This window comes from Armigeres subalbatus, chromosome 3 (assembly GCF_024139115.2).
Source record: "Armigeres subalbatus isolate Guangzhou_Male chromosome 3, GZ_Asu_2, whole genome shotgun sequence".
Taxonomy (NCBI): Eukaryota; Metazoa; Arthropoda; class Insecta; order Diptera; family Culicidae; genus Armigeres; species Armigeres subalbatus.
Window position 1 is genome coordinate 25,751,124 of NC_085141.1, and position 15,801 is coordinate 25,766,924.

The 15,801-nt window shown below is 40.4% G+C and overlaps 1 protein-coding gene across 5 annotated transcripts in view; it reads left to right on the forward strand.

Moving 5' to 3' along the window:
* The window catches only part of LOC134224399 (band 7 protein AGAP004871-like), a 190,616-nt gene that overhangs the window by 152,405 nt on the left and 22,410 nt on the right, over positions 1-15,801 (forward strand). The window contains exon 1 of one of the 5 annotated variants that reach the window (XM_062703722.1): positions 1,705-2,003. The exons of the other annotated variants lie outside the window; for them this stretch is intronic. Coding sequence (XP_062559706.1) covers positions 1,946-2,003 — 58 coding nt within the window. The 5' untranslated portion in view covers positions 1,705-1,945. Of the gene's footprint in view, positions 1-1,704; positions 2,004-15,801 lie in introns of those variants that run through there. 5 annotated transcript variants of the gene reach the window in all.

Consider the following 15,801-nt stretch of genomic DNA (forward strand, 5'->3'; position numbering starts at 1 on the left):
CATGCGGTGATACTTGAGAGTGGTTTAAAAACCTTAGAAAAATTCCTTAAATAATTTGTGTACGACCCAAAATCACGAATGATTTATAATTTTGCCAGCATAGTTTACATCTTGACGCAAAGTATGCTACGAGCATGATGCATAATTAATTAAAGAATGATCGATGCAGTTTCCAAGCAACAGTGAAATCCGCAAATGTCAAAATCTCACATTCCAAACAGACAAACGTCCTCGATCGATTCATTCGTCGAGTAGGCCCAACTATTTTTCACCCGCCTGCTGAGACAATCCACAACAGCGAGGCATGCTGGGACTGAGTGAGCCAAGGCATAAACAAGCACCCTTTCTCGGACCTCAGTCCCCTATCTTCCCAGTTACCACGCTGGCAGTGGCATGCTGATGCAGCAGCAGCAGCAGTTCGCAGAAGCGTCCCCGGCATCCGCAACGATCGGATTGTTAGTCTCCTCCGGCGAACAAGTGGTGCTGGTTGGTTCGTATTTTTCACACCGGCTTCTTTGCTGCCGTTTTTCCTTTCGAAAAAAATTGAGATCTCAAAGTGTCTGCCGCGGCGTGCGTCGGTCGCGACGTGGCGTGATGCGTGACAAGTGGGCCGGCCGCGGTGGCATGTGACAACATTAACACGTGCGTTTTTGTTTTACCGTTTCGCTCGCTCGCGGATTGGGTGTGAATCGTATTATATTGTGTTCACCGATCGAAAAAAAAAGTAGCAGCAGCAGTATCATCATTCGAAGAAGACATTAAAGTCAATTTAGAGCGAACGGTGAACAGTGTTTTCTAAGGCGTAAATATATGATCGAATGTGAAAATTTCATATGCTCGGTGTATTAAATCCACTATTTCAGAAAATGGGGGAAATTGTAAAGAGAATAATTTACGACAAGACGCATACCTGCATTGCTACAAAAAGGAAATATTATCGAAACCAATCGTTGCGCAGGAACATATTAGACATTTATACCCAATTAAAATAGTTGCATAAAATTTTTTTGAAATCGATTTCATTTCAACGTTTGAATGAACTCAAAATACATACAGACAATAAATAACATATTCAAAATTGACTTAGCTAAATTATATATTTAAAATTATTTATGGTCTCTGCCAAGCAGTTTGTCACAGTTTTTGTATAAGGCTTTTAAACCTTTTCCCATATAGACTTTTCTAATCAAGAAGAGCAAAGAATTATGGTTCTAATAATATTCAAAGATTTTTGACTTTTCGCAAGAATATGCAAGGAACCTTTTAATCGGTAAGCATTCCTTAAATCTGGCTTAAAGTCCAAAAAGTGTATTTATACATATTTTCCAAGATTTCTCTCGAGGTTGGTTCTCAAATCCAATATCTATGTTTGATTATATCAAATTTTCTTTATTTTGGCGTAACACTTTTAGGAAAGCATTTTATCAACTTGGTTTGTTTTGTTTTTTGTTCAAAAGGGGCGTCTGATTTCTTTATTGTACATCCTTCGATTTGGTTGCTACTTTCAGCATTTCTTGTTTGCATTCTACACAATTTTATAAACCAATGGTTCAGCATACATAAATTCTGTAACCCAATCTAGAGTTAAACACATTTCAATCACGGTTTTACGCCTCGGAAAACACTGTGCTGCCCTGCGAGTTGACGATGGAAGTGATGAGCTTGACATGCCGATCATCACCACACATGCTCTCAGTTGCTCTTTGCTCGGTAGGGTATTCAGCAGCTGGCGAAAACAAAGACCAACGTCGACGACGACGACGCGGTCGTTGGAAGTCGCATGCCGTGCAGACCAAGTGCTCAAGTGGGCTGTTTTATTAGTTTTTCCTCCCATCTGTGACAGTTGTTATTGGCCACAGTTGGGGAGAAAAGCGGCGGAGCGAAACGATAAAAGGAAGTGCGGGAATTATGTGCCGGCGGTGGTTGGGGCGACAGAGGATAGGCGATGAACATCGATTGTCTTACCACCGACTCCGGAAGCTGCGAGTGCTATGTGGATCTGCGTAAGTGAAATTTAGGAAGTTGTATTTTCGCGGGATAATGCTGGTAACATTTGTGTCACAATTTATCGCTTTAATTGAAACGTGCTGGTGGGAAGTTGTTATCTGCTGGAAAATATTGTGACATGTAGGTGTATAAATGGTTCCGATTGGGGTATCAGATTTACACATGATGTTTCTCACGTTTATATTCAGGCGCAAATATTCATAGCATTTTTCCCTCGTTCTTTTGTTTCGTTGATTATGGAGGTATTCATTACGATGTAAATGTAAAGTATATGAGATCATTGTTTGTTATTGTAAATTGGTCAAATCGGCTCAACAATTATGCGCAAAATACTATTTTTCAATAATTTACAAGGAATTCAATGTTTACGCTAGGTAGATTGATCAGATTTTTCCAAATTTCATTTTAGTCTTGACGCCGTTTTTATTTACATTGATAAAGACTGGAGGAAGATAAAAATATCTATGATAGCCTCATAATAAAATATGTTGTGCATTTCGTGTTTAAACTAAATATTATCCTCAGCATAGAATACGGTTCTCTATATATGAGTAAAATAAAATATTAAAAATATGCCATGATTACGTTAATCAGTGTAGAAGCGAAAAATAAACATAAAGTTTATCTGAATAATGCCAAAATTGCACATGCTTTAAAAAAATCCAAACACTAACGAGATATTAGCAATTTCAAACAATAAAATTTGAATTGAAGAAGAAGAAGAATTTTCTGTTTTTCTACACCAGGGAAAGTTGAAACAGCTGGGAAAGTCCATCACCTTGTCTTAGTCCCCGGCGCGATTCGAACGAACTGGAGTGTTCGCCCGAAATCTTCACACAGTTTTGCACACCATCCACCGTTGCTTTGATCAGTCTGGTAAGCTTCCCAGGGAAGCTGTTCTCGTCCATAATTTTCCATAGCTCTACGCGGTCTATACTGTCGTATGCCGCGTTGGAATTAACGAACAGATGGTGCGTTGGGACCTGGCATTCACGGCATTCTTAAGGATTTGCCGTACAGTAAAGCTCTTGTCCGTTGTCGAGTGGCCGTCAACGAAGCCGGCTTGATAACTTCCCACGAACTCGTTCACTAATGGTGACAGACGACGGAAGATGATCTGGGATATCACTTTGTAGGCGGCATTAAGGATGGTGATCGTTCGAAAGTTCTCACACTCCAGTTTGTCGCCTTTCTTGTAGATGGGGCATATAACCCCTTCCTTCCACTCCTCCGGTAGCTGTTCGGTTTCCCAGATTCTGACTATCAGTTTGTGCAGGCAAGTGGCCAGCTTTTCCGGGCCCATCTTGATGAGCTCAGCTCCGATACCATCCTTACCAGCTGCTTTATTGGTCTTTAGCTGTTGAATGGCATCCTTAACTTCCCTCAAGGTGGGGGCTGGTTGGCTTCCATCGTCCGCTGAACTGACGTAGTCATCTCCTCCGCTGCCTTGACATTCACTGCCTGTACTCTCAGCGCTATTCAGATGTTCCTCGTAGTGCTGCTTCCACCTTTCGATCACCACACGTTCGTCCGTCAAGATGCTCCCATCCTTATCCCGGCACATTTCGGCTCGCGGCACGAAGCCTTTGCGGGATGCGTTGAGCTTCTGATAGAACTTGCGTGTATCTTGAGAACGGCACAGCTGTTCCATCTCCTCGCACTCCGCTTCTTCCAGGCTGCGTTTCTTCTCCTGAAAAGGCGGGTCTGCTGTCTTCGCTTCCGTCTATAACGTTCCACGTTCTGCCGGGTACCTTGCTGCAGCGCGACCGCCCGCGCTGCGTCCTTCTCCTCCAGAATCTGTCTGCACTCTTCGTCGAACCAATCGTTCCGTCGACTTCGACCCATATACCCGGCGTTGTTCTCCGCTGCGTCGTTAATGGCTGCTTTGACTGTATTCCAGCAGTCCCCATCGAGCTCACCCTTTTCCGGCAACGCTGCCTCGAGATGCTGCGCGTATGCAGTGGCGACATCAGGTTGCTTCAGTCGCTCTAGGTCGTACCGCGGCGGTCGTCGGTACCGAACATTGTTGATGACGGATAGTTTTGGGCACAGTTTAACCATCACCAGATAGTGGTCAGAGTCGATGTTAGCGCCACGATATGTCCTGACGTCGATAATGTCGGAGAAGTGCCGTCCATCAATCAGAACGTGGTCGCAGATTTCCATTACCTTCGTTAAAAAAAAGCATCCGTAGCAGTCCAACTAGGAGGCTGAGGAGGCAGCCATGCTCCGATGGTGGGACCGCCCTCTGCCATTCGGACTATCGGCTGCGCCGATCCACTTTGAACCGGCGGCGGCGTGAACGCAATTTTCTATCGGCGGCGGCGGCTTAGCCGGCGTCACGCCGCGGTTGCTTTCGGCGGCGGCGGCGGCGGCTCGGATCGGCGCGATTCAAAATTTCTTCGGTGTTGAAGAACGATTGTTTTTTTGTAATATTATTTGCATGTCTCGTGCATTAATGGCAATAAGCATAATTTATATTGTACGCTGTTAAAGAATCCTTCAGGAATATAATGAGAAAATGCACCTGAGATTCCTTTAAAAAAATCTTTAGGAATTTCATTACTTTCTCTCCAGAAATTCTTCTTGAAATCCCTTCATAAATCTTAATTCCTAGTGAAAATACTATCAAAAATCCTTAATTCATTAGCCTGGCGGCCACAAAGCAAGGCCATACAGAAGGTGACTAGATCCATTTCATGGTACAGTGTAAGTTTTTTTGTTCTTCCCTATACCTATGCGCATCCTCGTGTTAAGACACAGTAAAAAGTGAATCTACTTAGAAACCTCGCAGTTAGAAACTGTAGAAGTGCTTGATGAACACCAAGCTGCAATACAGAAATTTTCAAATGGAGGATGTAATGTAAACAAAAAAGATCAGATGACAAAATTCCTGAAGGTCAGAAAATCCTACAAAAATATACAGGAACTGATGATGGAAATTTTCCATGAGTTCCCCATACAGAAATTCTGGGACACGTATTATTCATATCTTGGAACTTCTGGACAAGGGAATCTCTAAAACTCATAGATATGGAATTCTTGGAGTGAATTAAAAACTGGGAGTATAAACCACTCCCTCTTCCACAATTTCACAGGAATTCTTGAAGAAGAAACTTTTTAGAAGTCCTATCGAAAGAATTCCCCAGAATACAAGGAGAAGAAATTTCCTATAATTCATAGGAGAAGATATCCTCATAATTCGAGAGGAAGGAATTCCCCAGAGTTAGGATGAGGTGAATAATTCGCCGGGATCATCGAAGGATAAATTCCTCCAAATTCCTTAAGGAGGAATTCATTTTAATTTCTGGGGGAGGGATTCTACAAAATTCGTGCGAGAGAAATTGCCCTAACCTTTGGAGGGGCAAAATTCCTAAATGAGTATTTAGGAGAATTTCTGTAGAAGGAATTATTGTGGGAGAAATATAATTTATATATATAATTTATTTCTTATGTTTCAAAGACTATAAGGATAAAAATGTCCCCAAATCTAATTATTATATGTACAAACAAATATGCTCATAATACAGCAATCAGAATTCATAAGAAACACATCAATACAATTAAACAGGACATATCAATCTTCAATTTTTGTGTTAATTTGTGCCTCGAAAGTGTGCTGCAAAAAGTCGTTGTAGAATAGATGGGGATGAATTAAAATCAAAGAGATGGAACAATGCGTTAGAATTGGAATATCCCAGAGCTTCTGAAAAAGGAATTCTCCAAAAATACTAATCTTAGAGTTCCTTAGAGTTCTTTAGTTCCTAGAATTCCTGGAGGAGAATTTCTCCAAAATAGCTGGGGGAGATTTCCAGTGAGAGAAAAGAATACCTGCGTTGCTGGAAGGAAGGCGATGGTTTTGGTTTTGGTGAATTCATTCCCCATAACTCCTGAATGGGCAAGTTCTCAGACCACCTGAGATGGAAGAACCAAGAATGATTGGAAAATCAGTTTCCCAGAATTCATGGAGCAGGAACTTCCTGGAGTCATAGAGAAATTGTTCAAAATTAAGGAAAAATAACGGAGAAGGGTTGTTTGGCCAAAACCCATTCGGCCGAAAGCCATTTGGCCGAATGCCACTAGGCCGAACAAACCATTAGGCTGAAACCCATCTGGCCGAAAGGGTTGCTTGGCCGAAAGGGTCGTTTGCCCGAAAGGGTCATTTGGCCGAAAGGGTCGTTTGGCCGAAAGGGTCATTAGCCCGAAAGGGTCGCTTGGCCGAAAGGGTCATTTGACCAAAAGGGTCCTCACTCCTTTTGCGCTTCTCACTTTTTACTGTGAGAAGAGAAAAATGAAGAGTGAGAAGTTAGACGTCACTTTTCCTATTCCTAATTTCTCACTTTTCAAATGACCCTTTCGGCCAAATGACCCTTTCGGCCAAATGACCTTTTCGGCCAAATTACCCCTTTGGCAAATGACCCTTTCGGCTCAACGACCCTTTCGGCCAAATGACCCATTCGGCCAAACGACCCTTTCGGCCTAATGACCCTTTCGGCCTGATGGCATTCGGCCAAATGGCTTTCGGCCGAATAAGTTTCAGCCAAACGACCGTACCCCTTCATAATAACAGTCTGCAGGGGCCAAAGTCCCGAAATCCTTGGAAGTAGAATTCCCCATTATTTCTGAAGCAATAAATGATCAAAACTCATGGGTAGGAATTCTCAAGAACTCCTACAGAAGGTAAAACCCTGTACTATTGAAATACCAGTTTCCCAGAATTGCTGAAGAAAGAATCTTGAAAATTTTCTGGGAAAAGAATTTCTCTGAATTAAAGAATCCAAAATTTTTAACAGAGCAATTCCTCAAAACTCTTAGTGTGGGGACTCCCGACTTCTTGGAGGAGTCTTGAATCCCCAGAACTTCTGCAGAAAGAATCGCTGGTGGCGGAGTTCCCGAAATTTCAGAATCCCAGAAATGAACTTTCTAGAGTTCCGGGAGAAGAAAGTTCCTATGAAGGGTTAGCTAAAAATGTATCTGGAGGGTTACCAGTTATGTTAAAAGCACGAGCATGATGCCCATGCATTTCGTAGTTGCTACTCCGTGGTTGACCAGTTGGTATATTTTAATTGGATATCGAAACGAGCTTTTTTTACTCATTTCGAATTCTAACAGTTAACTACTAGAACTAATCAAGTTGTAGGTATAGGGATAGAAGATGGAAACGGTTTGAAAACCCATTTCCAGTTCTAGAGATTGCTAGAACATGAGAAATATATGAAAAGATGCAAAGTAGGAGGAATGGAACAGGCCTGGGACTGAACTCACGACCTTCTGCGTATAAGGAAGAAGTGGTAGCCATATGACCACCAGGGGCGTTATATTACTAGTTATGTAAAAAAGTTGCTCAAAAATATTTCTAGCTCTCTTATGTACGAAATGGCTCAACGATGATTTTGTTATTGTCAGAAATGCTGTGCTGTTTACCGTATCGAACCAATTGATGGCATATTACATCATGTATGTCATCAGTTAATCAATCATATTTTCTAAAATTGCGTTCAATTAAGCAACTAGGAATTATGTTTCTGCCCGACTTTGGGCCCCACGTCTTTAAAATACATTGATCCAGAATCTTTTCATTTTCTAAGCTTCTCTTTAGCAAATAAAATTTTAAGCGCAACGGATCGTTTTTCAATTTTTATAATAATTAGAAAAGACTCATCCCTACCGATATAGGAAAAATATGCATCCCAGTCCATACAAGAATTGCCTGAAGTATGTAGGCTTTGAGCTCCTTGAAGGCTGCAAGTTTTATTTGTATTCGTTTATGCTGACTGTGATCCATAGAAATGAATTTGATGAGAGTTTTCCATCCCAGTTCATCCAAGAATTCCCTGAAGCTTAGGCAGGAAGGTCTGCTCGCGTACCCAAAAGGCTATTATCTCTTTTTCACAATGGATGCTTAATTAGTGTTGAGCGTCTTAGGGGAAACCTTGAAAATTGGTGCGCTTTTTATTCCATAGATCCAAATTGGATATCCGCTCAAAAATTATTTTATTGCAGGTCTTCCGAGAATTTCCTTGAGTTTACGCCTTATTGGATCTTAGATATGTCCAAAAACGATTCATGTTCTATGTGATCCAAATAATCAATTTGGATAACCCTCAAACAAGAGGTTAAATTTCAAGAAGGAGCTAATAGATCTTTCATTACCCGTATAGACCTTAAGATCGCGGAATTCTTGGGTTACCTGTAATGGAACACATGTTGAATGTATGTCCAATTTGATTCACAAATCACTAGGAATATTGATATATAGACCGTAAGATATTAGTTTACGCGTTGAGATCTCTCCAGGAAAATATTGGAAGACCTGAAACGAACCTGGCGATAACATAGTTAATTAATCAATTTAATTTGGGTCCGCGGATTGCCATGTATCATATTTAAAAGAATTCGAAGATCAATTAAATGAAAAACAAGTAATCTTAACAAAAAATCATTTTGCATCCTAACAACAAAGTGACATAAAAAGACGGTTGAGCGTAAATGTTCTTTTCAGCGGCGCAGCCGAAATTTTTCAAATGTATAAGGGTAAACGGAATTTTTCTTCTAACAAATTGGAGAGGAGGATAAATTCCCAAAACTACCCCCAGGCTACAGAATTTAAATTATTTCAACGGCTCGCTCAAAATTCACCGGCGGCGCGGTCAAAAAATTACAGCGGCGCGCCGGTCAAAAACGGTGGCGGCGGCGGCGCATAAAAATCGTCGGCGGCCGCGGCGCACAGCTCTACTATCGGCAGGCCTACAGTATTCCGACGAAGGGCAGCGGGAAGCGCCGATCCCTATTCGTCACGACAATAACGATTAATGGCTAATGGAATTACTTAATTAGAAATAAGAAGCATTCAAGTGAAGTTTTCTCTCAAATTATGCAAGAGAAAATTGATCCGAGAAGAATTTTCTCTAATCACAAAACATAACCGCATGCTGACTGCAAATATTTTAATGGCGTTAGTAGCGGACCAAGTAAACATTATAATGACATCACATGACAATGAATATGCGTTACACATTTAGAAAATGTAAATCGTGTGAAAACAGAATCCAGTGTAATTCATGTGAATTGTCCAACCACTTGTTAATCACATGCAAATTCCAATATTTTGAATAGTGACGTTTAATAGAGCCCACTTTCTAACCCCATCATGTCCAAGGCAAACCCCACAACTCGCAAAAACCTGAGGAGGAGTCGTCAAGCCCTTGAACAAAGTTCCTGCTATCCTTTCTACTGCAACTTGGCCTGTCTTGAAACTTGTCATTCGTAAACTGGCAATCCTAGTCCTTTGCTAAAACAAATCAAACTGAAGGTCCCATATTCAATAGAGATCATATTTTTTTATGCAATACATACTCACGCGTAGTATAATCCTCGTTCTATAGTCCTATAGCCAAAAAATATGTATGAGAATTCTCTGCTGTATAAATTATAAATTTATCAATTGATTGCATTTCTAAAATTATCCCAACTACTGCCGCATTGAAGTCATTTCTCTAGTGCTGAAACGATCTGTCAATATGTCAACAAGTGCCGTGGCATCGTGGTTTCACCTGGGCCGAAAACTCCACCCTCAGTTTAGCTGTCAATCAAATCACTTCATTATGTGCCCTCATAATCATCTCCCCATACACCATCCATCAGTCAAATCAGTTCATCAGTTTGCCCATTACGCTTCCACTCCGAGCGAAACTAAAACAGCATACTTCTCTCGACACCACTGACTGCTCATCCGAGTAGAGCAAATATCTCATTACAACGAATCAACACCGCACTCGCATGCGAACCGTATGGGGCTCCATCGCCACCCGTCCTCGTCAGCATCTATCAAAATATTCATGAGCCAGGATTTATTCCGATAGACACATCAAAGAAGCAGAAAAACATTGGCGCCATCAAACATCAGAACTCCAAATCGGCCGGTCAGTTTCGTTCCAATGAGTTTGTTTGTTTATTTCAGTTATATTTTGTGAATGCGGAAAGTGGATTTCACCCCCGCTGTCTACACTTGACTGAGATTTACTTGCGCCAGTTACACACGATGCTCGTCTAGTTAGTGTCGTGCAGTGATGGAAGCTAGGGTGAATCAAGTTGTTCGATTTTTACAAAATTAACCATCACAAAGTCCCCTGAAGTTCTACGTGAAGTTTTTTCAGAATTTTAATATTAAAAAAATCTTCGCAACTTCCGTGGAAGATTCTTCAGGCTTTTCATGAAAAATAGTTCCTTGTGATTTCCATGAAAAATAGTCAAAATTACGTCTTACCAGCTCACATAAAGAAGCCCAAATAGGTCGTATTTCTGAGCGCGCTAAACGAGATGTTTTTCGCCTGTCCCTGCATTGGATCCGCCCTAATAGTAATGAATCCTTGGAACCAATCGTAGAGATCTTTACATGCAATTTATCTATGCATGAACCCATCACACCATGTCTAGCTAATCACTATCGGGGAAAGAAAAATCGAAAAAAACGCTGTACTCTCCCTTGGATACGAGAAACTATTACATTTGGTAGCCTGGTAACAGCAGCATCAGCAACTACGGGAAAGCAATGCCCACTTTTATCCTCTTGTTCTACCGCTCGCTAAGCACACAAACTCGGTACCGAACGTCAAGCAAGTGGTTGGGTGGTGATCGCTATTGGCTCACAGAACCCAGAAGTCGCGGGTCCACCTCCTGCAGTAGGCCAGTCAGTGCCAGAGAGTCAAATACATTTGTAGTATAGGAACCGTTTGGGTGACCGTTGTTAGTTGAAGTGAGTGTGAAGTGAAATCTTTTTTGAACTGGGTGGTCGATCCGGAGTACAGTGCCACCTACCGCACCGCTGCTGACCGTCTAGTGGGTAGCAATTAAAACGGAAAATTGGAGAATCAGCGCAAAGCATGGGAAAACGAAAATAAATACATTTGAGCGGTTTGCGTGATGAGAAAAAACAAGTGAAGCGTGATTGAGTTTAAATTGGTGGAAAAGCTCAGTGATTTGTTTTTTCCCCAAATGTAGTGTTGGTGCAGATGTAGAAACATCTTCAGTATTTTGAAGAAATAAACAAAAATCAGTGATTGGGAGAACGGGAGTAATGATAAGCATCCAAGTGGAAAAAAGTGCGAGAAAATTAATTCAGTGCAGAACCAGCCAACTAGGATCGGCGAACCCATGAAGGTGGTACTGAAAACATCTGGCGGCAATTTTCTGAAAGTTAAGTTGCGATGCATGTTCCCGTGTTCGGAAACAAAAACAGATCTTTATGAACCGCTCAGAAACCGCAGGAAGTTAACTTTTCAGGAGGACGCTTACGGCACATCATTTTTCAGTTCGCCTGATTTGTTTTCCCCTCCCGGCGGTGGCGCAAATATAACCGTAACGCTCGGATTTTGATGTGTTTTCTCACCGCGGTCTATTTACGAGGTTCGTAAATTTCATGCCGCCGGAGGCCAACATGTTGTCAAGCAGGGCAACCGCAATCGGTTGAGGATCGGAAGAATGTTGTTAGCAACATGTAGTTTGAAATTGAAAAATGCTTTTGTTTTCATCGCTTGTGGGATGGGGGCGGACACGACCACCTACAGAAATAGATGCAATGGGGCCGGGTGATCAATTTTAAGCTCCATCAATTTTATGGCGGACTTGAATGAAGTGACAGAAAGAGTTCGCTTTTGAACGGTCGATTTCGGTGCAGGATTGTGAAAAAGAAGCTGTAAAACTTTTATTTGTTTTAAGAAAGATCATTCGAGTTAATCCTCCTCTTGTTCACTACGTTGAACGTGACAAATGACAAGATTATCAAGCTAATTTATATTTTTTCGTTCCTGTTGAACAAATTTCTTAAGCGATTATTCGTGTTTAGTATGTTATGTACCTTGGGCTTTTTTCTAAAATCATTGTGAAACCTATTGCACATTTTATTTGTTAAGGGTTCTGCCGCATCAAACGCCTTTTTGACTGGTTTGTGAGGGTCGGTGAAGTGTTGACCACTTTTGTGTAAACCGATATTTCGGTATTAGCCAGTATTGATATTTTTCTCTGGTCAAAACAACTCTATTGCTAAGTCTAGACTTACCTTAAAGGGATAGTTCACTCGGCGGCCTGAAAAAAGGTTATTTTTGGGATTTTTTTGCAAATACCTGTGAATGTAAGACAAAAATGGTAACATACGTGTATTCTGTTGTGTCATGCTTCAATAGAACTAAGACTATCCGAGAAGATGAAATTATGCATAATAGACCATGGTCTATATGTGCTTATCGAAAATTATCTCCAGAGCGAAGCTAATTGCTGCCAACTCAGCAACATAAACCGAACACGGTTCTTGAAGTTTTCGGAAGGTGGTCATATGCTCTTTGAAAACACCGAAGCCAGTGGTTCCGTTGATGCAAGAACAGTGAAATATCTATTATTGCAATTATTACAAAAATATGAGGAATAGGTATTTTTCGAAAATGATCTGCTATTCCTTGAATATAGCTTGTTTCATGGACAAATCGAAGACAATTCATGAAGACAATTGAAGAAATATCGTTGGGGAAGTGAACTCGAGGTTGGTTTGTAACATGGAAAACAATGATTTGATGGATTGTACGACAATTCCCCGAAAACCAATTCCCCGAATGCAATTTCCCCGAATGTAACAATTCCCCGAATGTAACATTTCCCCGAATGGAACAATTCCCCGAAAATAAAATACCTGCAAACGCAAACACATCTTCGCAATCGACTGTATGCGTCCGAAAAAGCAGTGTTTAAAAATACATTCAAGAGTGTCTTATTGGAAATTATCAGCTGAATAGCCTTTGGTAGTATTTGTAGTTCTTGATCCTCCAAGATGTGTTGTTGATTGTACGACAATTCCCCGAAAACCAATTCCCCGAATGCAATTTTCCCGAATGCAATTTCCCCGAATGTAACAATTCCCCGAATGCAATTTCCCCGAATGTAACAATTCCCCGAATGTAACATTTCCCCGAATGTAACAAATCCCCGAAAATAAAGTACTTTTTGCAAACACATAATTGTCATCGACTATAAGCGTCCGAACAGAGCAGCGTTCAAAGATTTTATTCTAGAGTGTCTCTTTGGAAATACCGAACATGATCAAATCTTCCGATAGTATTGTATGCCCTTGATCTTCCTTATTGTCAAGTTATAAAGATATTAGAATAGAGTGTTTTCCTATTAATTTTATTTTTCTAAAATAGTCGAACAAAGGCTGAATTTCTTTGATGGAGTAGAATCGCGAACAGAAATTCCGATTGAAAACATCATGGTCAAAATTTGTGAAATCAAACTCCTGTCATACGTAAGGTCTATCCCTTCTTAAGAAGTTACTGCCCGAGCAGCACAAGTCAGGCAAAACTGGTTGCAGCAACTTGATTGTAACCAAGTCTGGTTACATGTGAGTTGCAGTCACCACGTGGAACATGTGTGCTGCTGGGATGTAATCTTGGATGTGAATCCTCAAAAAATTAAAATGCGTATGCCCGGAATAAGACAATGGTGAATGTGATCCCTTCTTTAAAAATAATGCATCTACTCGGAATAACGCAACGGATTACTTTGATCTCTACTTTGGAAGTAGGTGTTTCCCAAGAATAGAATGATAGAATGATAGAATGAAATTACCTTTTTAGAAGAAGGAATTTGCCTGCAATAAGGTAATGATAAACGTAGTCTCTTCTTTTGATGTAGACGAGATTGGCCGGAATAGATATGATATATGAGATCGCATCTAGCAATAAATATCAATTATATAGACCAAAAAAAAAATCGAATTAATCGACGTGTTCATTTAAAGAAGACAATATCCCCTCCATTGTCCTTATACTGCCTAGACGTGATCATTTAAGAAAGGCATTATCTCCTTTTTTCGCTTTACTTCAGGCAAACGTGTTTAATTGAAGAAGGGTCCATCTACCCTCATTGTCTTATATTGGGCAAATGTGTTCATTTTAAGAAGGCATTATAACTCGTCTTCCCCTAAAACCGGGCGAAGCTATTATCAATAAAAAAAGCTTTATACCTTTCCTTCGCCTTATACCGGAAAACGGATTAATTTTCTTCCTTTATCTCTATTCTCCTTCCTCATTATTCCATTCTCTCTTCCTACATCTCACTTCGTATTTCGCCTTCTCTCGCTCCTCACTCACACTTCTCGCATCATATTTTTCACTTCTCACTTCTTACTCCACACTTTTCACTTCTTACTATGTACTTCCTTCTCATTTCTTACTTTTCACTTCTCACTTCTCATGTCTCACTTCTCACTTCCCATTACTCACTACTCCCAACTCACTGCTCACTACTCACTTCTCACTTCTCACTTCTCACATCTCACTTTTCACATCTCACTTTTTATTAATTTCTCACTTCTTACTCCTCATTCGGCCTAATGACGGTTCGGCATAATGGTCTTCGGCCCAATGACCAACAATCTTATTTTTTTACAATTTTTAAGCAAATTGTCTCGCGATCCTCACTTTTGTTGCAGCTCAAAATTATGTCAAACGCCAATTATGGGACTTTACGTAAAAGGACGCAGATTTCTTTTTCAGTTTAGTTTTATCTGCACTATGGAAACAATTCGGGGAAATGTTGCATTCGGGGAAATGTTGCATTCGGGGAATTGTTACATTCGGGGAATTGTTACATTCGGGGAAATGTTATTCGGGGAAATTTCATTCGGGGAAATTGCATTCGGGGAATTGTTATTCGGGGAATTGTCGTACAATCATCAGAGTACAGTGTTCTCTAAGGTAGTTTTTTTCCTATAAGTATCAAACTGCAATTCTGATTGAAAGCCTTTTGGTAACTATTTTTCCTATCTTCGGAATCATACTTCTGTCCTGCATATACCTTCTTCAAATATATAAGGCAATGGTGGATGTGAATCTTTGTAAACAAAAATAATGCGCTTGCCCGGAAAAAGGCATTGGTGAATGTGATTCCTTCTTTAAAAAGAATGCATCTGCTCGGAACAATGCAACGGTAAATGTGTCCCTTCTTCAGTGGGTGTTTCACCAGATAATGAATGTTATTATTCGTTCTTTTATAACCTGTATCTGTCCTGAATATGGGGGATAATGGGGGATGTGATGCATTCTTTAAAAGAAGGCAGTTTTATAAAATAAGAAAACGGTAGATGTGTTCCTTCAAAAACAGGCGTTAAATAGGCTAGAAATAATGCAAAGATGAATGAATTGAGAATGAGAATAAGGACTAATCTGATCTCTTATTTTGATGCAGGCGAATTTGGCCATAATAAGGAAAAAAATATATGAGATCCCTTATTACGCAATACGTATTAAATGTATTATATTTCACCGAAAAACATTTTGCCGAATTCATTTTCTCAACATGGCATTAGGCGGTCTGTAACTTTCGCGGTGTGACTTTTGATGGATTCTACCTTTTTCAGAATGACCTTTGGAAGAATGCCGTTTTTCAGAATGTTATATTAAACAAATAAGCATTTTCTTAGATAAGTTTGGTGTAATATAACAGCAGTTTTGAAACATATAATTGCTTCATATCAATCATTTATTGTACCTGGCAAGCGTGGTACTTGCTTAGTAAACGAATTATCTCCTCTTTTTGCTATATTGCGGACAGAATTTATGTCTCGAGAGACCTTAATTTAAAGAAGGCATTATCTCCTCCATTCTCATTACACCGGACAGACGCGATCATTTAAAGAAGGGACTATCTATCCTCTTTGCCTTATACCGGGCAAATGTGTTCATTTGAGGAAAAAGTTATTACTTCCTTTACCCTAATACAGGGCGATGCTATCATCTAAAGAAG